The sequence below is a fragment of the Ictalurus furcatus genome, chromosome 25 (genome assembly GCF_023375685.1).
Source record: "Ictalurus furcatus strain D&B chromosome 25, Billie_1.0, whole genome shotgun sequence".
Taxonomy (NCBI): domain Eukaryota; kingdom Metazoa; phylum Chordata; class Actinopteri; order Siluriformes; family Ictaluridae; genus Ictalurus; species Ictalurus furcatus.
This window is the reverse complement of record NC_071279.1, coordinates 11015277-11030620: the sequence shown is the minus strand read 5'-3', so window position 1 is coordinate 11030620 and position 15344 is coordinate 11015277. Positions and strand designations below refer to the sequence as shown.

The following is a 15344-nucleotide window of genomic DNA, read 5'->3' as shown; positions in this document are numbered from 1 at the left end:
CTAACTAACTAACTAAGAGCATTAGTGAGCTCAGGCATTGATGTTGGACGAGGAGACCTGGGGTGCAGTCTGTGTCCCAGTTCATCCCAAAGGTTTTCAGCCAACCTTGGCAAACCATGTCTTCATGGAGCCTCTTAGTTCCAGTGAAGGGAAATTGTAATACAAAGACATTCTATACAGTTGTGTAATTCAAACTTTGTGTTAACAGTTTGGAGAAGAAATACATATGGGTCCGATGATCAGGTGTCCACAAAATACTGTATGTCACCTAAGACAGTGGTTTTCAAAGTGGGGGTCGTGGCCAGGGGGCGCCCGGGGGGCCTCAACAATTTGGTGTGAAAAATAAATAAATACATGATTTATATATATCCATCCATCCATCCATCCATCTTCAACCGCTTACTCCTTTTCAGGGTCACGGGGGAACCTGGAGCCTATCCCAGGAACCATCGGGCACAAGGCGGGGTACAACCTGGACAGGGTCCCAGTCCATCGCAGGGCACAATCACATACACACTCACACACCCATTCATACACTACGGACACTTTAGACACGCCAATCAGCTTACCATGCATGTCTTTGGACGGGGGGAGGAAACCGGAGTTTTTTTTAGTGTAGTAGTGTGCTAGTATGCTGTTTGGGATGACTCATTAAGCTCACGGTCTCCCTCTGCCGGTGCAGTATCGCGTGCGCGCGCGCCTGCCTTCTAAAATGACGTACCGCGGCTACGTAATGACGTCATGGACTCGTGGATTGGCGTTCTGCCATCTTTGATTGCGCGACAGGCCGCGGCGGCGCGAGAGGGGGCCTCTCTCGACTGGAGAAGAGCTGTCTCAGACGAGACAACGGGGGGGAAGAAAAAAATAAATAAAAAGAAGAGGAAGAAAATATTATCAAGTAACGCCACCGGTCGGTCTGATTTTGTATTTTTTCCCCCGCCGGGTTTTACCGGTCACGTTAAGCAAGAGAAACGTTACCGGACAGAGTCCTTCGCTTTTGGTAGAGATTGTGAGCTTGGGAGCTCTAGCTAACCAGTGTGTAGCATAGCATAGCATAGCATAGCATAGCATAGCATAGCATAGCATAGCGAGCTTTTGTAATCCAACACACGTACACGCGTGCACTCAGACGGGCAAAGCGGCCTACATAAAGTCAGCGACGGGACCGGCGGAAACAGGTATGTGAAAAGACCCGAGGTATTGTCTCACACCACTCAGTCGGTAGAAGATGAAAAGCGCGTACCCTGGCTGTGAGCATGCGGGCTGTGTTAGCTAGCTGTGTTAGCATTGCTAAGTGGAGCAGGAATTAGTGCGCCGGACAGAGTCGAGTACAGCTCAGGGACTGGACTGAACAAAGCGGAAAGCCTACAGAGTTGTGTGCTGGTAAGTTTTGTTCCGGTTATGTGAGTTAGGTTGTGATTTTACTCGCTTTTTAGTTGTGGGAGGTTGGGGTCAGGGTCAGGTTTAGGAAGTTGAGGTTTAGAAAACGGGGCTGTGAACCGGAGGCCGACTCACCGGGCCGCTTTCACCCACCCTTCAGCAAAGACACGCTAGCTGTGTTCACTCTTCTGGTGTAAACGCAGTACTATCTTCCTAACATTCATCGCTGGAAATAAAATAAAACCTCATAGCCAACGGAAACCGCAGTGGATTTATTAGCTCTTGAAGCTAAAGTGCATGTTCACAATGCCTGTGCGTTTATTCTGTTCTCCTGGAGGCTTATTAAAAGCACCGTGGTTACTAATGAAGTCTTTCTCTCAATAATAAGACTATCATAACTCAGGATGTTCCTCTGCAGACAGAGTTTCTGTGCTCCCTCCTAATCCTCCTCCTCCTCAGGTATCCAGCCAGTGGTAGATACCCTGACCACATTTGTTTTGTCGCGCCATTTACAATCAAATCAATGGACGAGTTGCAGAAAACATCGTCAAGAAGCACTAGGCCTTTAACAAACACTCTTCTATATCAGTCAGAGTCAGGGGCACTCCATCATCACCATAAGCAGGAGAGCAGGTCAGATGTGAATAATCTTCTCCTGCTGCTGTAATAAGGGACACTCCGAGCTGAGAAGTCAGTAGGTGGCTGGATCATGTCATTACTTCCTTGTCTAAGTAAAGACTTGTTCGGGGGTGGGGGTTCATTTAACAAGGAAGTAGGTAAAAGTATATTTGACCAAGAGGCAAACAAGACAGATCATGCTTCCTGGCAAGACTGATCTGTCTATAATGGAGTAGTTGTTATAAGAGCACATTGGCCATTCTTACTGAAGAGAGATTGACTTTGCTTTGTCCCCTAGGGGCACTAGCTCAACACTGGCGATTGCTTGAATGCTGATGGGGAATATGTTGGTATTGTGATTGGCTTGTGTGTTTGTGAGGCAGATGTGTTAGAAAATGGTTTAGCTTCAAGCTTGGCTAAGCGCAAGTCTCAACCCCCTCCTCTCACCCACCATAGACCTCTTGATGATTGTGGTATTGAAGTCATATATAAATATATAATCTTCTGTTGTTGTCTAATACCTACAATTTAGCAGGAAATCACTCAAATATGCACACATGAAACCTACGCCTTATGGCCGAAAGTATCTGTTGCCACAAATTTGTATAAGACACATGTTTGTGTAAAAGCTCTTGTATGTTTGCTGTAGCATTACACTTTCCCTTCATTGGATCTAAGAGGCCAAAATCTAGTCCAGCATGACAGTGCCACTGTGCACAACGCGAAGTCCAGACATGATGCTGGACCTCAACCACACTACACTGACTGCACGTCTGACCTCTCTAAAGCTCTTGTGGCAGAATGAGCACACATTCCCTCAGCCATGCTCCTAAATCTGGTGGAAAATCTTCCCAGAAGAGTGGAGCTTTATTAGAACAGCAAAAGAGGACTAAATCTGGACTGGGATGTTCAACAAACACAAAAGGGCATATAGAGTAGTGTCTTGTTTCACTGGAACCCATAGCCCTTCCTACCCCATGCTTCATCCCATCCATTACAACCTGCAAGTAAATGTTATCTGGAGCTGCCTTGATTGTGGCTTGAAGTCAAACTCTCCGCTTATCGTATCCGGTTTTCTGAAGGTGAAACAAACTGCTTTCCTTAATTCATCTTGTTGAATTTCTTTCAAGGCACATCTCAAAACGTCCATGAACAGTTGAGCGTCTGATCCTAATGCTCTCTTTGCTATATGACCAGTCACTTAGGAGTAAAACCTGATGGAAAATAAGCAGTGACAGGATGGTGTTAATCCTTCAGCTGTCTCTTTTTTTTTTCTGTCTGCTGATGGTAAGACAAAAGAAATGCATCTTAAGTTACTGAGAAACACCAAATTCTATCCTGAAGACTTTCCACTTGTCAGAAGACTTATTTACAGCTTTATCTCAGACTGTTACACAGCACTGACGGTGGAGACTCCAAAATTCCAAAATTTTCAGAGAACGATTGTGGCCTTCAGAAAAAGACTGCTAATCTAGGATTAGTTTGAATGTTAATAATGCAGTTGTGGATGCAAATAAACTCTCTTGTGCTAATGCACTGTGCATGTGGACAGAGAACTCTGTCCCTTGTCCTGACCTGATACAGGTGTTCAATATCGGGACAGCTACTGTCCTGAATCGTTCATTCAATATCAAACTGGATATTGCCTTTGACCACCCCTTTTTTGTGTTTTTTTTTTTTTTGGGCATGACGCGTCTTGTACATAATATACATGTCTTACAAGCCCACCCCCTGCATCTTTGTGATGTTTTACGTTAGCCATCAGAATCTTGCAGTAAGTTTTAAGTCCATTATATACTGGCACAATTCCTCCCCATGATTGGATTTTGACGATGTAGTTGATGTGTTTACGTGCTGCAACGTGGGAGTCTCACACGTAGAACAAGAACAAGCATGACTGAAGGTAGAGTTCAAACCCAAGACGAGGAAGAAGAATTAATTCCCTAAAAAGAGCTTCCTCTGTGATAAGGATGTGGTTCGGATACAGATCAGATGTGGAATCGGTGTCTGTGATTTCTAAAGTGTGTCAAAATCCTGTATCAACAAAGGGTGCAAACATATCAGATTCGTTCCAGCACCTCAAGAAAAAAACCCACCACTGTATGCTGATGTGACTTGTGGCCAGAAACAATGGTGTTGAATGTTTACTCTTTTCCTCTGGTCATTTATATCGTCACTGCAAAAATACCATGAAATATCGCAATATAGTTTTAAGTCTGTATCGCCTATCCCTAGTGGTTACTTCTTGGTTCTATCGAACAGATGTACATTTGTATGCTCTTTGTGTGTGTGTGTGTGTGTGTGTGTGTGTGTGTGTGTGTGTGTGTGTGTGTGAGAGAGTGAGTGACCTCAATCAACCTCTTGTCTCATTTTCCCACCAAACCCTCACTTTAAACCCCTTTGATTAATAAGTTATGTAGGATTGAGAAGCAGTAGTGTATACATTTCTGACAAATATAAAAGCTTTAAGAAGTCACTTTTGCTTGTTTTTTTTTCTTAGCAGTCAATGCTTGTACTCTTGTACTAGTATCAGACAACTTTCACTTTCAGTTCTCACCAAAAGAGCACGTGTAGTTTCGTATTCTATGAAGTGCTTAACAAGAGCTCATCTTTTTGTGTGTTTGCATGCAGTGTCGTTCAGTTTGGGCATGTGAATGTTTTGCGCACCTCATTGTGGTGCTGTATTGCTGGCCATTGACCTTCACAGTACAGTGCAATGTTTTGCAATTCATCATTGTTACATAAATCTGCTAAAACTATGGATGCTGCTACTAGTCGACATTGAAAACAATAGTCGATTGCACACAAATTCCCCAGGATTCTATCATTCAGATTACTGTCACTTCAGTGTTGCATTTAAAACTTTTTTTTTTTTTTTAAATAACATTAAAATAAAATGTTTGGAAATAATGATACAGTATTTTTAAGTCTATCTAGAGTGGAAATGAAATCTTTTTATTTTACCTCAGATCTCGCATGCGTTTGTTCCAAGTCAGTCGCGGCGGGCTCAGAAATGACCACTCGAAAGATGAGCATGGTGTGGGAGTATTTTGACTTGGAAGAAAACGGAAAAGTTTTACGTAAGCTGTGTCACTGAAGCCGTGCATAACCGTATTCAGCACAGGTACATAGGTGGTATCATAGGAGAGACTAGCCGAAGCAAGCGAATGCCCATCACTTCAACTCGCTGCTGCTGTGATCCCGTCCACTCTGGCTTGGGGGGGGGATTACCGCGCTTATCTCTGAGCGAGAGACATGCTATCACTCAGCTTCTGAAAATTGATTGACTTCGTCGAGCCTGAATACACACACCCAGGGTGGAAAATGATCAGGTCAAGGTTGGAGCCGAACATCAGGACATGCTCGCGTATATGAAAGAGACCATGGAGAAGACAGAGTATGTAGCAATAACAACGGATTGTTGGACATTAATGTTCACCTATTATGGTTTTTCAAATATTACCTTTCATTTAGTGTGTTAGTTGTTTGTGAATGTAAAAACATCTGCGAAGTTTCAAAAATCAAAGCGCTGGACAGAGTTATTGACTCCTAAAAGAAGGAACCGATTCTGAACAGCTGAAACGAGTCGTTAGTAATTCCAGACTTACTTCTTGTGCTAACCTACGTAGGTTTGTAACAGAAAGACCTCTGGTCTTCATTGGCTGCTTGCTGACAGCGGTAGACCACAACAGCTGGTACATCAGAGCAGAGTATGCTCTCTGAAAGGAGGAGTTTAGAATGAATCATTTAGAACGGATCATTTAACGAGTCGTTCGTGACCCAGGGGGGAGTAATGCCGCAGTTTAAATTATGAACACATTAAAGTGTTTTTTGACCTTGGGGGCATGTAAATCTATTGTATGAGATCTTTAAAACAAAATTAGGTGCACTTTAATTATGGAGTTTGACTGTGGTTCATAATTACTTCAAATGGATCATATATACACACACTTTTTGTTGTTGTTGTTTTTTTTGACTGTCTTCTGGGGGTTTCTTACTTTTTGACTGGTCAGTTACAAAACTTCAATTTAAACGTCAGGCAGATTAGTCATAGCACACATCCCCAGCTAAAGCAATCCACTTCTAATTAGTATTGCTGTATTGTTGTGTTGTATGGGTATTTGCAGGAAAATTTGGTTTCCTGCCATTAAATATACAATGAATTATCTATAATCTTGGGGTGGACAAATCATAAATTCATTATATAGCCCACTGGCCAAGTAAAAGCTCCAGTGTGCTACCTAGTCCCAGGATTTGGTTTGCTGGAAGCTTAACTGAAACTCGCAGTGGTTACCCCCAGTGAGTGGCAAAAAGACTGAGCGGCAGATAAAATTATTTATTTATTTTATTATATTTGTTTATTCAACCAGAATGTTTGTGTTCTTGTCAATTTAATTTCTCCAACAAATCCCACCTTGAAGTAGGACCAACTGTCAAGGCTTTTGTATGACTTCAGGCTTCAGGTGCATATAAATGTTGGGAAAACTGATTTCTGGCCACATGCCAATGTTCACGGACCACAGGTTCTTGGCAAGTTGTAAGGGTCACTGTGGAGTCCAACTGCCTTTAATTTAGGCTGAAAATCATTAGTTATACTTGTTTTCGTTGCTTCCCCTATTAAAACCAGCCATTTTGTTGGACGTTTTGCCACTCAATCTGGGAGAGGGCTCCGTGTTCCGGCAGGAAAGTGAAGTCAATGCATACCAAAATGTGGTAGCGAATTGAATGCAATAATGTACATTTGAGCTAGTTTTTTTTTTTTTTCCTTTTCTGATTGTTAAACCTACTTGTCTAACTATGGAATAAGAAAACAAAAAAACGAATAGCCTGGAACAGTCTGCCCTGGCTACTAATTTGTCTACCAGTACATTTAACATTTTTGCAAATGACTCTTATATTTGGTGTTTACATCTTTGTTGGATGTAAAAAGGTTGCTATTAGTTTTTCTGGTGATGGGTAGACTTGCACCTATTATGATGTGATCCTCTTGCCTCATGCTTGTTTTAGTTCAGTTCCTCTGTGGTACTGATGACTCATCATCCATTTTGAATGGAACCCCATGTGATTTACAGACCTGTCACTTCAACATGAATGACGTTGCTGATTTATAGTGATTAAAGCTGCAGATCTTTGTAGCCACATGTTAACCCAGCTTACTCTTTAGATTTCTCTCCGTAGCAAGGAGAGTTGTTGTAATTTGGAAATAACTTGGGCATAGTTAACTACAGAGGGAAGAATAAAAGCATGGATGTCCAGCTTGACAGCGTTTAGTGTAGTAATATGCTTTTGAGTGATTTTGGCCTAGGCTTTCAATTACTTCGCGTTTTGCAAACTCCTATTTGCACTTGCTCAGGTTCATATACTCCTACGACTTAGAGAAAACACAACTTCTAACCGTCTGACTCAGCTTTAATCCATGGTAGAGGATCATCAACCACAGTGTGTTTGTTGTTTTTCTTTCCCCTCCCTCGTCTGGACAGGAGCCTGGTTCTGAGGGGTGAGACCGGAGGACCAGACTCAATGAGTTTCCAGCGAAATGTCAGAGAAGTCAGGGCAGAGCACCAAGGCAAAGGATGGCAAGACCAAGTATGCAACCCTTAGCCTCTTCAACACTTACAAGGGCAAGTCTCTGGAGACCCAGAAAACTGCAGGTATGGCAGCACCTAGAAAGGAACCCTTTCAAAAAGAAAACAACCATGTTTGTTCTGTCTAGTAGGATTTATGGTTTATAGTTAAAATGATGTCTGTGCCAAGGTTAAGGTTGAGACTACGATTCGCAAAATGTTTGCATCAAGGTCAAGTTAACTTGTTTTAAAAAGCCACTCATTGTTATAGGAAGCGCTGATTAGCTGGGTGGAAGGTGAGGTGCTGGCTAGGAGTCTCTTTCTCTCCCTGGTTCATTTACATCTTCAGCTGAAATGATCAGCCTTTGTCCTCTTGAATCAGCATTCCTGTGTGTTCTATGTGAGCGTTTGTTTGTCCATCATAATTGCATCCCCTGGGCATGTCTTTATGTTGTTAGGATTAAATTCACACTTTTTTACTGTATGTGTAGCTTGACTTGAAATCAACTCCCCTCCCTTCCTCAGCAACTCCTTTTCTTTACCCTTTTCCTCAATCTCTTGCACATTATTCCATTTTAGTTGCTGCCAGACATGGGCTCCAGAGTTTGGGCAAAGTTGCGGTCAGTCGGCGTATGCCCCCTCCAGCCAACCTGCCCAGTCTGAAGGCTGAGAACAAAGGCAATGACCCCAACGTCAGCATCGTTCCCAAGGACGGCAGTGGCTGGGCCTCGAAACAGGACCAGGCTGGAGACGAACGGTACATCATACTTTATTACACCCGCCCTCCCAAGTAAAATTTTCTTTGTTGGAGGGTTTATAGGGTTCATATTGCAGACTATTGCAATATTAGTATTCAAAGGCCAAGATTGTAGTGATAATTAACCCAAAACCATATTGTACTGCCATCACGGATGTGCTCACATAAGCATCTGATTATTGTAACCTCATCATTATTCCCCTCTTGTGAAAACTCGTGGCATCTCTTTCATATCTCAGCGATTTTATTTTTTCTGAAAATAAAGTTTATTAAGCAGAATTAGTTTAAAATTTCAAGGCAATATTCAAAGACTATGCAAATATTAAACCCTTGATCAGCATGCGTAAATTTTATTGTAATGTAGTAGTTAATTTAAAAAAAATTTCCACATGCTTATACAATTATTATTTTTAAATAACGTAGAAACATCTGTTCAAGGCAGAATTTTAATGACTGTCTTGAACACTCTTAGAAAAAAGGGACTAAATTGTACTTTTCTGTATTACTGGATCTTTTGTGCCTTTAGTAATCTTTTACCTGGGAAAGTGCATGTAGTGTACCTTTAAAGTACTACTCTAAAAGCTAATTAATGTGGCCCTTATGATCTACTTATGTACCTTAAGTCCTTTTAAATGTACTCTGCGTTCTGATTACAATGTTAAAGATGGACGCTAAAGGTAAAATGGATGTGTGCTTGAGTGTACCATCCCAGTCACAAGGAATGGTACAGATTACCTCTTGTTTTTCTGAGAGCTTTCCATATCTTTGTAATTATTTCATGAGGCTGAAGTTGGCTTCTTATTCACCAGTGTCTTATTCTGTTTTTCCGTTCCACCTTAAAAGGCACACGTAGATACGCACTTGCTTACTGTATCACTTTTTTTAAAAAGACAGAATAATGAGGGAAATCTGATTTTTTTTCTGTCATCTCTTCATTCGCAAAGCATCTCAAGTTGACAATAACATTTGATGTACAGTATAAAACTGTAAACCTCGAGTCAATGAGTGTTCTTTTGGGTTACCCTCGCCATCTGCAAGGTAGCCAAAACATGCCCATAACTCACTCCTTGACTCCGTTTTTTTGACAAGCTGTGGACATGGATTCGCTTTGACCATGCTTTTATCACGTTATACTGTGTGGTTTGTGTCGCTGTGCACTGTTGATTAGCAGTGTGTAATGTGATTCACCCAGGGAAAACCATGGTGCTATAATGAATTAAAGATCCGAAAGTATTGGGATCGAAAAAGTAATGAAGTTTCAATGCACCGTGAAATCCTAATCCAGTGATCTCCACGACAGCATGGTGAGCAAAATGCTTATAACATGCATGTAGCCACACACTTGCTCATGGATACTCGGCACACAACTCTTGTAACTACTACCAAATAATCTGAAACCCATTATTAACTAATCAAATCAATTTGGATCAATTTAGTGCAAATAGACAATCAATCGTGTTGTTGGTAGAAATAGGTGTTTCTCCGTGGATAATCGCTGGGAATGCATCATCTACATCTGTTGCCGAATAGGCCAGTCCAGACTCGCTCAAAGGTTTTTGTTAACGGGTGAAGATTCAACTCCTCCGCCCCCCCCCCCCCCCCCCCCCCCGCCCGTTTTTGATTTGTCTACTTTATTCAAGTTGTCATTCCTCCATCCGTCCTGTCTTTTGTTATATGTATAACCTCTAATGGTTTGTGTTTGTAGGCAGCAGGAGACTCCTCCCCCACAGCCAAAGCCTCCTGTCCCTCAGGTGTCTGAAAATCCTCTGGGCAGCCGCTCCTGGGCCAATAACAAGCAGTCCGGGCCAGTTGATGGTTAGGCACTGTACACACACTGCTTCTGTAGAGTGCTGATTAACATTTTTCCTATTCAATGCACAGAAAATTGTCAGTTATCTATAACTCTTACCGAGGTTTTATAAGACTTCTAAAAAGAAAAAAAATGATTTAATGATTTTTCAAATGTTAATTGTACTCATGCTGAATACAGATTTGACCCTGCGAATTGACTGAAAATGTGCTGTTCTCTCGAAGTAGGAACTCCAAGGGTAAGCAGCCAGTTCCACCAGGAGTTCCCCAGCCTGCAAGCAGCGGGTGAGGCTGAGAAATCAGGCGAGCAGGAGGAAGAGCCTTATGGACCGGGCCCCAGCCTCAGACCTCAAAGTAAGAAAAACGGTCCTTCCTGATTGTGATGAAAGCTTTGTTGCACGTTTAAGCATTGGTGTAAAAACAATAAAAAGGCTTCTAATTATTTTCCCTTAATCAGTCTTTCTCTCTTCCTCCCTTTTCCTCTCCACAGATGTGGGCAGCTGGCGAGAAGGTGGGGGTAGAAACCTGAACGTGGCTTCCGGCCCTTCTGAGATGGACAGCAAGGCTTCTGAAGAGGCAGGACTGGGTCGTGGTACACCTTCCCCAACAGGGGACGTGGACGTGGCAGGGAAACCCTCTACTGGGGAAGGCAAGGAGAAGAGAGATGCCAAAGACAAGCTTCCTGCTCCAGCCCCACAGCACAAACTCAATGGTGGACAGCAGCCACCTGGAGGAGAACCCTCTCAGGTCCCTGCTCAGTTTAGAGGCATGATGCCACCTTATGTAAGTCATGATTCAATATCCTGGTAAAAGATAAAAAAGAAACAAGCACCATGTTTGTTTTTAGCATTGGTACATCCCTTTTTACGGTTTAACTCTGACACAGCAATTAACAAGAGCTGCCATTTAAGTGGTGTAAATTTATTTTTATTTTTTTGGTTTGCTTGATTGACATCAACTGATTCGAACCGTTCTGCGTAGTAGGTCTCCATCACTATTTTTATTTCTTAAACCTGTGTTAGTGTGCTGCTAATTGTCTTCGTACTACATAAGATATAACAATTTAAGGTGATGTTTGTCAGCAATTGTTGTTCTTCCTTTGTTATACGTTAATGCTGAACTGTATAATGAACTGCACGGTATAACGGCCAATTCCGTTTACTAATTTATGTGCAGTGTCATTGATCTCATTTTGGAATTCAATATGAACTTGATCATTCTTCCTGTTCTGTAGATGTTCCACGCCTACCCTCGTATGTCTTATGCACCTGTACAAGGAAACTTCAGGTACCCTGGGCAGCAAGATGGATTAAAGTGAGTAATCCAGCCAGGCCTTAAATAGTATAGATTTGTTCTAACGTCAAAGCAGCAGACTTTATCTCTTTAATAAAATGAGATTCATTTGTAGTTAAACTTCTCAAGACTGCTATTGTTGAGGCCCCTACCTCCTGCCTGTTTTCCTCTGAACCGTAGCATTTTCCCACAGTTAAATAAATAAGAGTGACTTTACTCATTCACTTATGAGAAGATAAGACTGCATTTGAAATGGCTCCAAAGCATTCCTTCAGCCCTGTGAACTCTTTGTTCCTTGTGCCTACTATTCCTCTCTCTGCTTTCTTCTCTAGAGGTCCAAGGCCTGGTGGAAGACCTTCCCAGCCTCCTCCACAGTCGTGGATGCAGGATCCAGACCGACCCTCAATTATTAGTGCTTCTGAACTGAAAGAGCTTGACAATCTTGACACGGATGCTGACGAGGGTTGGGCTGGTAAGTCGGCGCTCTTCAAGCCAAATGTAGCCTATTTAGCGGTCAGAGTAGTTCTTTAATCTCTTGCTGCGATCTTTTTATTTTCTTTTTCTTTCCCCTCCCAGGTGCCCAGATGGAAGTTGACTACACAGAGAAACTGAACTTCAGTGACGATGAGGATAATCATGCAGCCAAGGAGAAAGGAGACAATTGGTGAGTGCTAATCAATATATATATTTATTATTTTTCGCGCCACACACGATATAATATTAGATGCATTAATTGATTCATATCAATTTTAATACACTGGGGTGGTTGTTAATTGTAAATGAATGTACCTTTTAATGCCCAAAATGAATTTGTATGATATAGTTGACTGACCAGCATGTTTAACCTCTGACTGCTCACACCTACTCACACCAAATTTGAATAAACACCATGAGAATATTTTCTTCTTTATTTTTTTTTGGGACAATTTTTCATCCAGTCTGCTTATTTTTGCCACAGTCAAACTTTTCTTTGCACAACGTAGAAAAATCAAGTCTCAGTGGTGATGAGTCATTCTGAATGAACATAAAAGAAATTGACAATACTTCATAGGTAGCAGCAGCTTTTCATCCACGAGTTTGTTGTACAGTGATTGGTTTCACACACACACAGTAGGAGTAAATTTACTACCTGTAGCACAGTTGATGAACGGGTAAGTCACTGCAAGCTAAACAACCTTCAACACCTGATAGAAAGCTTGCCAGAAAGTTCCACATGACCTCTGGTTCAGGAGTTGAATATAGTTATGTTCTGTAAATTATTATTTATGACGTTAAAAAAAACCACATAAAATACTTGTTCCGCTTAAGATTGAAATCTAAATACAGAAGCACACAACAAATATTTTGAGCACAAAACAGTTGCAGTTACAGACTATGGAATTTTTACACCCATAGTATACTGGCAGGTAAATAACAGTGACTGTAACTGAATTGTATGTGCGTTCATCCTATAGATGAAATTATCTAGCATATTTTATGGTGTTTGAGAGGAAAATGTTAACTTTGCAAAAAAAAAAAAAGCTTTTAATTTTTTCCATACAGGGAGTGGGTAAATAAGGTGGAACGCATACGAGCTCGCAACGCTGATGCCCAGGAGAGTTGGAAAGAAGGAGGAGAGGACAGAAGTGAGCACAGGAACTCATGGGCAGACAGTGGGGAGCCTAGAGCTTCCTCACCAATCAGTGCAACTCAGTACAACAAAACGGGACCACCTCAAGACTACCAGGTAAGGCATGCAACTTCAGTTTGTCGTCTTCATAAGTGTTGATTATGCCTATGCAGTCTGTATCTTGCTGTTGGATATATGAGATGAGCTTCCAGGCTGATAACAGGCTCTTTATTCTCCCAGGCTGGACGATCTGCAGGAACTGGTGTGGCTCGTTTGTCAAAACCTTCCACAGCCTACGCTGCCGGTGAGGATGATTCGGAGGCGTGGCGACAGAAGCGTAAGAAGCAGTCTGAACTTTCCGAGGCTGTGGAGCGTGCTCGGCGGCGGCGTGAGGAAGAGGAAAGGCGAATGGAGGAGCAGAGGCTGGCCGCCTGTGCTGAGAAGCTCAAACGCCTCAATGAAAAGCTACGGCCTGCTGTTACTCCAGAGGCTGCAAAACCTACTACGCCCGTCCAGAGCAATGAATCAGAGGCTGAAATAGTGCCTAGCTTGCCTGCTGAAACCTCGCCCACTCATGCTGCTCCTGCACAGCAACCCCTCCCATCTGTGCCCATACCTTCTCTTGATGGGCCAGAGCCAAGTGTGGAGGAGGAGCCGCAGTTTGTTACCAGGCAACCCAGCCCTCCGGTCCACAGGACTGTTACCGAATCACAGGAAGCCGAGGTGGAGGTTGCAGTAGTTGAGGAGGTACAGGTGGAAAGACAACCAATTAGAGACTACTTTAGCCCAGAAGAGTGTAGAGGTAAGAATGGGATGGAGAGTTTATATCCCTATGGGCTTGGTTATTGTCTGTCACTTAACTTATGTTGCCTAGTTTGTTGCAATATAAACTCATTGAAAGTACATTGAAAACATGACAAAAAATACAAATTTTAGAAAATTATATTATTCACATTGTGATCAAACCTCAATCCCCACCTAAATGTCGGGTGAATTTTTGAGCGAGAGTTCTCAAACAGTTGTTCGTGTATATTCTCTTGCAGTCGAAGAGCCTCCGATGCCTCGGCTTGATCGCGCTGTCAGTGAGGATATACCCCACCCACCGCTGGAGAATGAGGGTGAGGTGGGGGCCACGATTCGTCCTTCACTCCCCTCTGGTTACTCCAAACAGTTCCAAAAATCTCTGCCACCCCGCTTCCTAAGACAGCAGGTATTTGCCTCACGCAGAGAATCATCGGTTTTGTAACCACCGCTTCACCGTTATTTCACATTAGTGTAAGGCATGCTTGAAAAGGAAGTCATGTCTGTAGGGGTTAATTAATGATCTATGTATAGAGTGCCTCTGGAGGGGTTTTTGACTTCTGTGAAACCGCCGAAGATGATTGACAAAACGTTGACTGTCTCTTGGTGCACTTATTTATATTTCTATCTCAGGAGCAGTTGAAGCAACAGCAGTGGCAGCAACAGCAGCAGCAGCAGCAACAACAACAGACTGCTGGAGGTTCAGTGTCCCCCTCAGGGGGACCAGTGCCCCCTCAGCATCGCTCTCTCTATCAGCCACTGAATCCGCATCATCAACATCTGGCCTCTATGGGTTTTGACCCACGCTGGCTGATGATGCAGTCATATATGGACCCACGTATAATGTCTGGACGCCCACCTATGGATATACCTCCCATGCATCCAGGTAAATTATTCCATCTTGAGTTTACTCCTTGAAAAAAAAAAAAGTTTAATAACTGTTATTTTTTTTATTGTTGTTGTTCCACCAAGACATTTCTTCCTTGATACTCATTTCCTTGAATCTGCATAATCTTGATTTCCTATCCACTACAATTTTTTCTTTATGAATACGAATACGTTTGGGGATTTGTGCATCAGTGAGCAGTTTTGGGATTAAACACTCCAGCACATGCCTATATGTTTGTGGCATTGTTTCAAAGAAACAATCATGGTTTACAAATTATTTCAACTATTTCTTAACAGGGAGAATGCCTCCTAAACAGTTGGTCCGCAGAGAGCCCACTGATAATAGTAGTTCTGGTTCCGATTCCTTTGATCACCGACCAATAAGAGAGCATGGGATGACCAGTGAGCCTCGAATGGTGTGGGGATCGGACCCTTACCCTCCGACTGAACCCATATCTTCTGCAACACCCCCTAAAGTCCAGGAGAACTGCAAGGAGCCACGGTGGGTTTAAAAGAAAGCTTTAATTTGTCGTACTTAGTTTTGATCTCTTCAAAATGGAACTTGTCTTGAAGCTCTTTATAATTTTTTTTAATAATTGGTCAGTCACTCTGGATGTAAAAGGAA

The 15344-nt window shown here is 42.5% G+C and overlaps 1 protein-coding gene across 2 annotated transcripts in view; it reads left to right on the top strand.

Moving 5' to 3' along the window:
* Positions 1-624: 624 nt before the first annotated feature.
* Positions 625-15344, top strand: part of prrc2c (proline-rich coiled-coil 2C) — a 30849-nt gene continuing 16129 nt past the window's right edge. Inside the window, exons 1-14 of one of the 2 annotated variants that reach the window (XM_053613656.1) lie at positions 625-1178; positions 7479-7649; positions 8142-8319; positions 10025-10134; positions 10357-10482; positions 10619-10911; positions 11363-11442; positions 11754-11893; positions 11998-12085; positions 12964-13147; positions 13271-13832; positions 14074-14240; positions 14465-14717; positions 15017-15221. In XM_053613656.1, the coding sequence (XP_053469631.1) occupies positions 7535-7649; positions 8142-8319; positions 10025-10134; positions 10357-10482; positions 10619-10911; positions 11363-11442; positions 11754-11893; positions 11998-12085; positions 12964-13147; positions 13271-13832; positions 14074-14240; positions 14465-14717; positions 15017-15221 (2501 nt within the window). In that variant the 5' untranslated portion in view covers positions 625-1178; positions 7479-7534. Of the gene's footprint in view, positions 1179-7478; positions 7650-8141; positions 8320-10024; positions 10135-10353; positions 10483-10618; positions 10912-11362; positions 11443-11753; positions 11894-11997; positions 12086-12963; positions 13148-13270; positions 13833-14073; positions 14241-14464; positions 14718-15016; positions 15222-15344 lie in introns of both variants that reach the window. The other variant, XM_053613655.1, reaches the window with a different exon arrangement.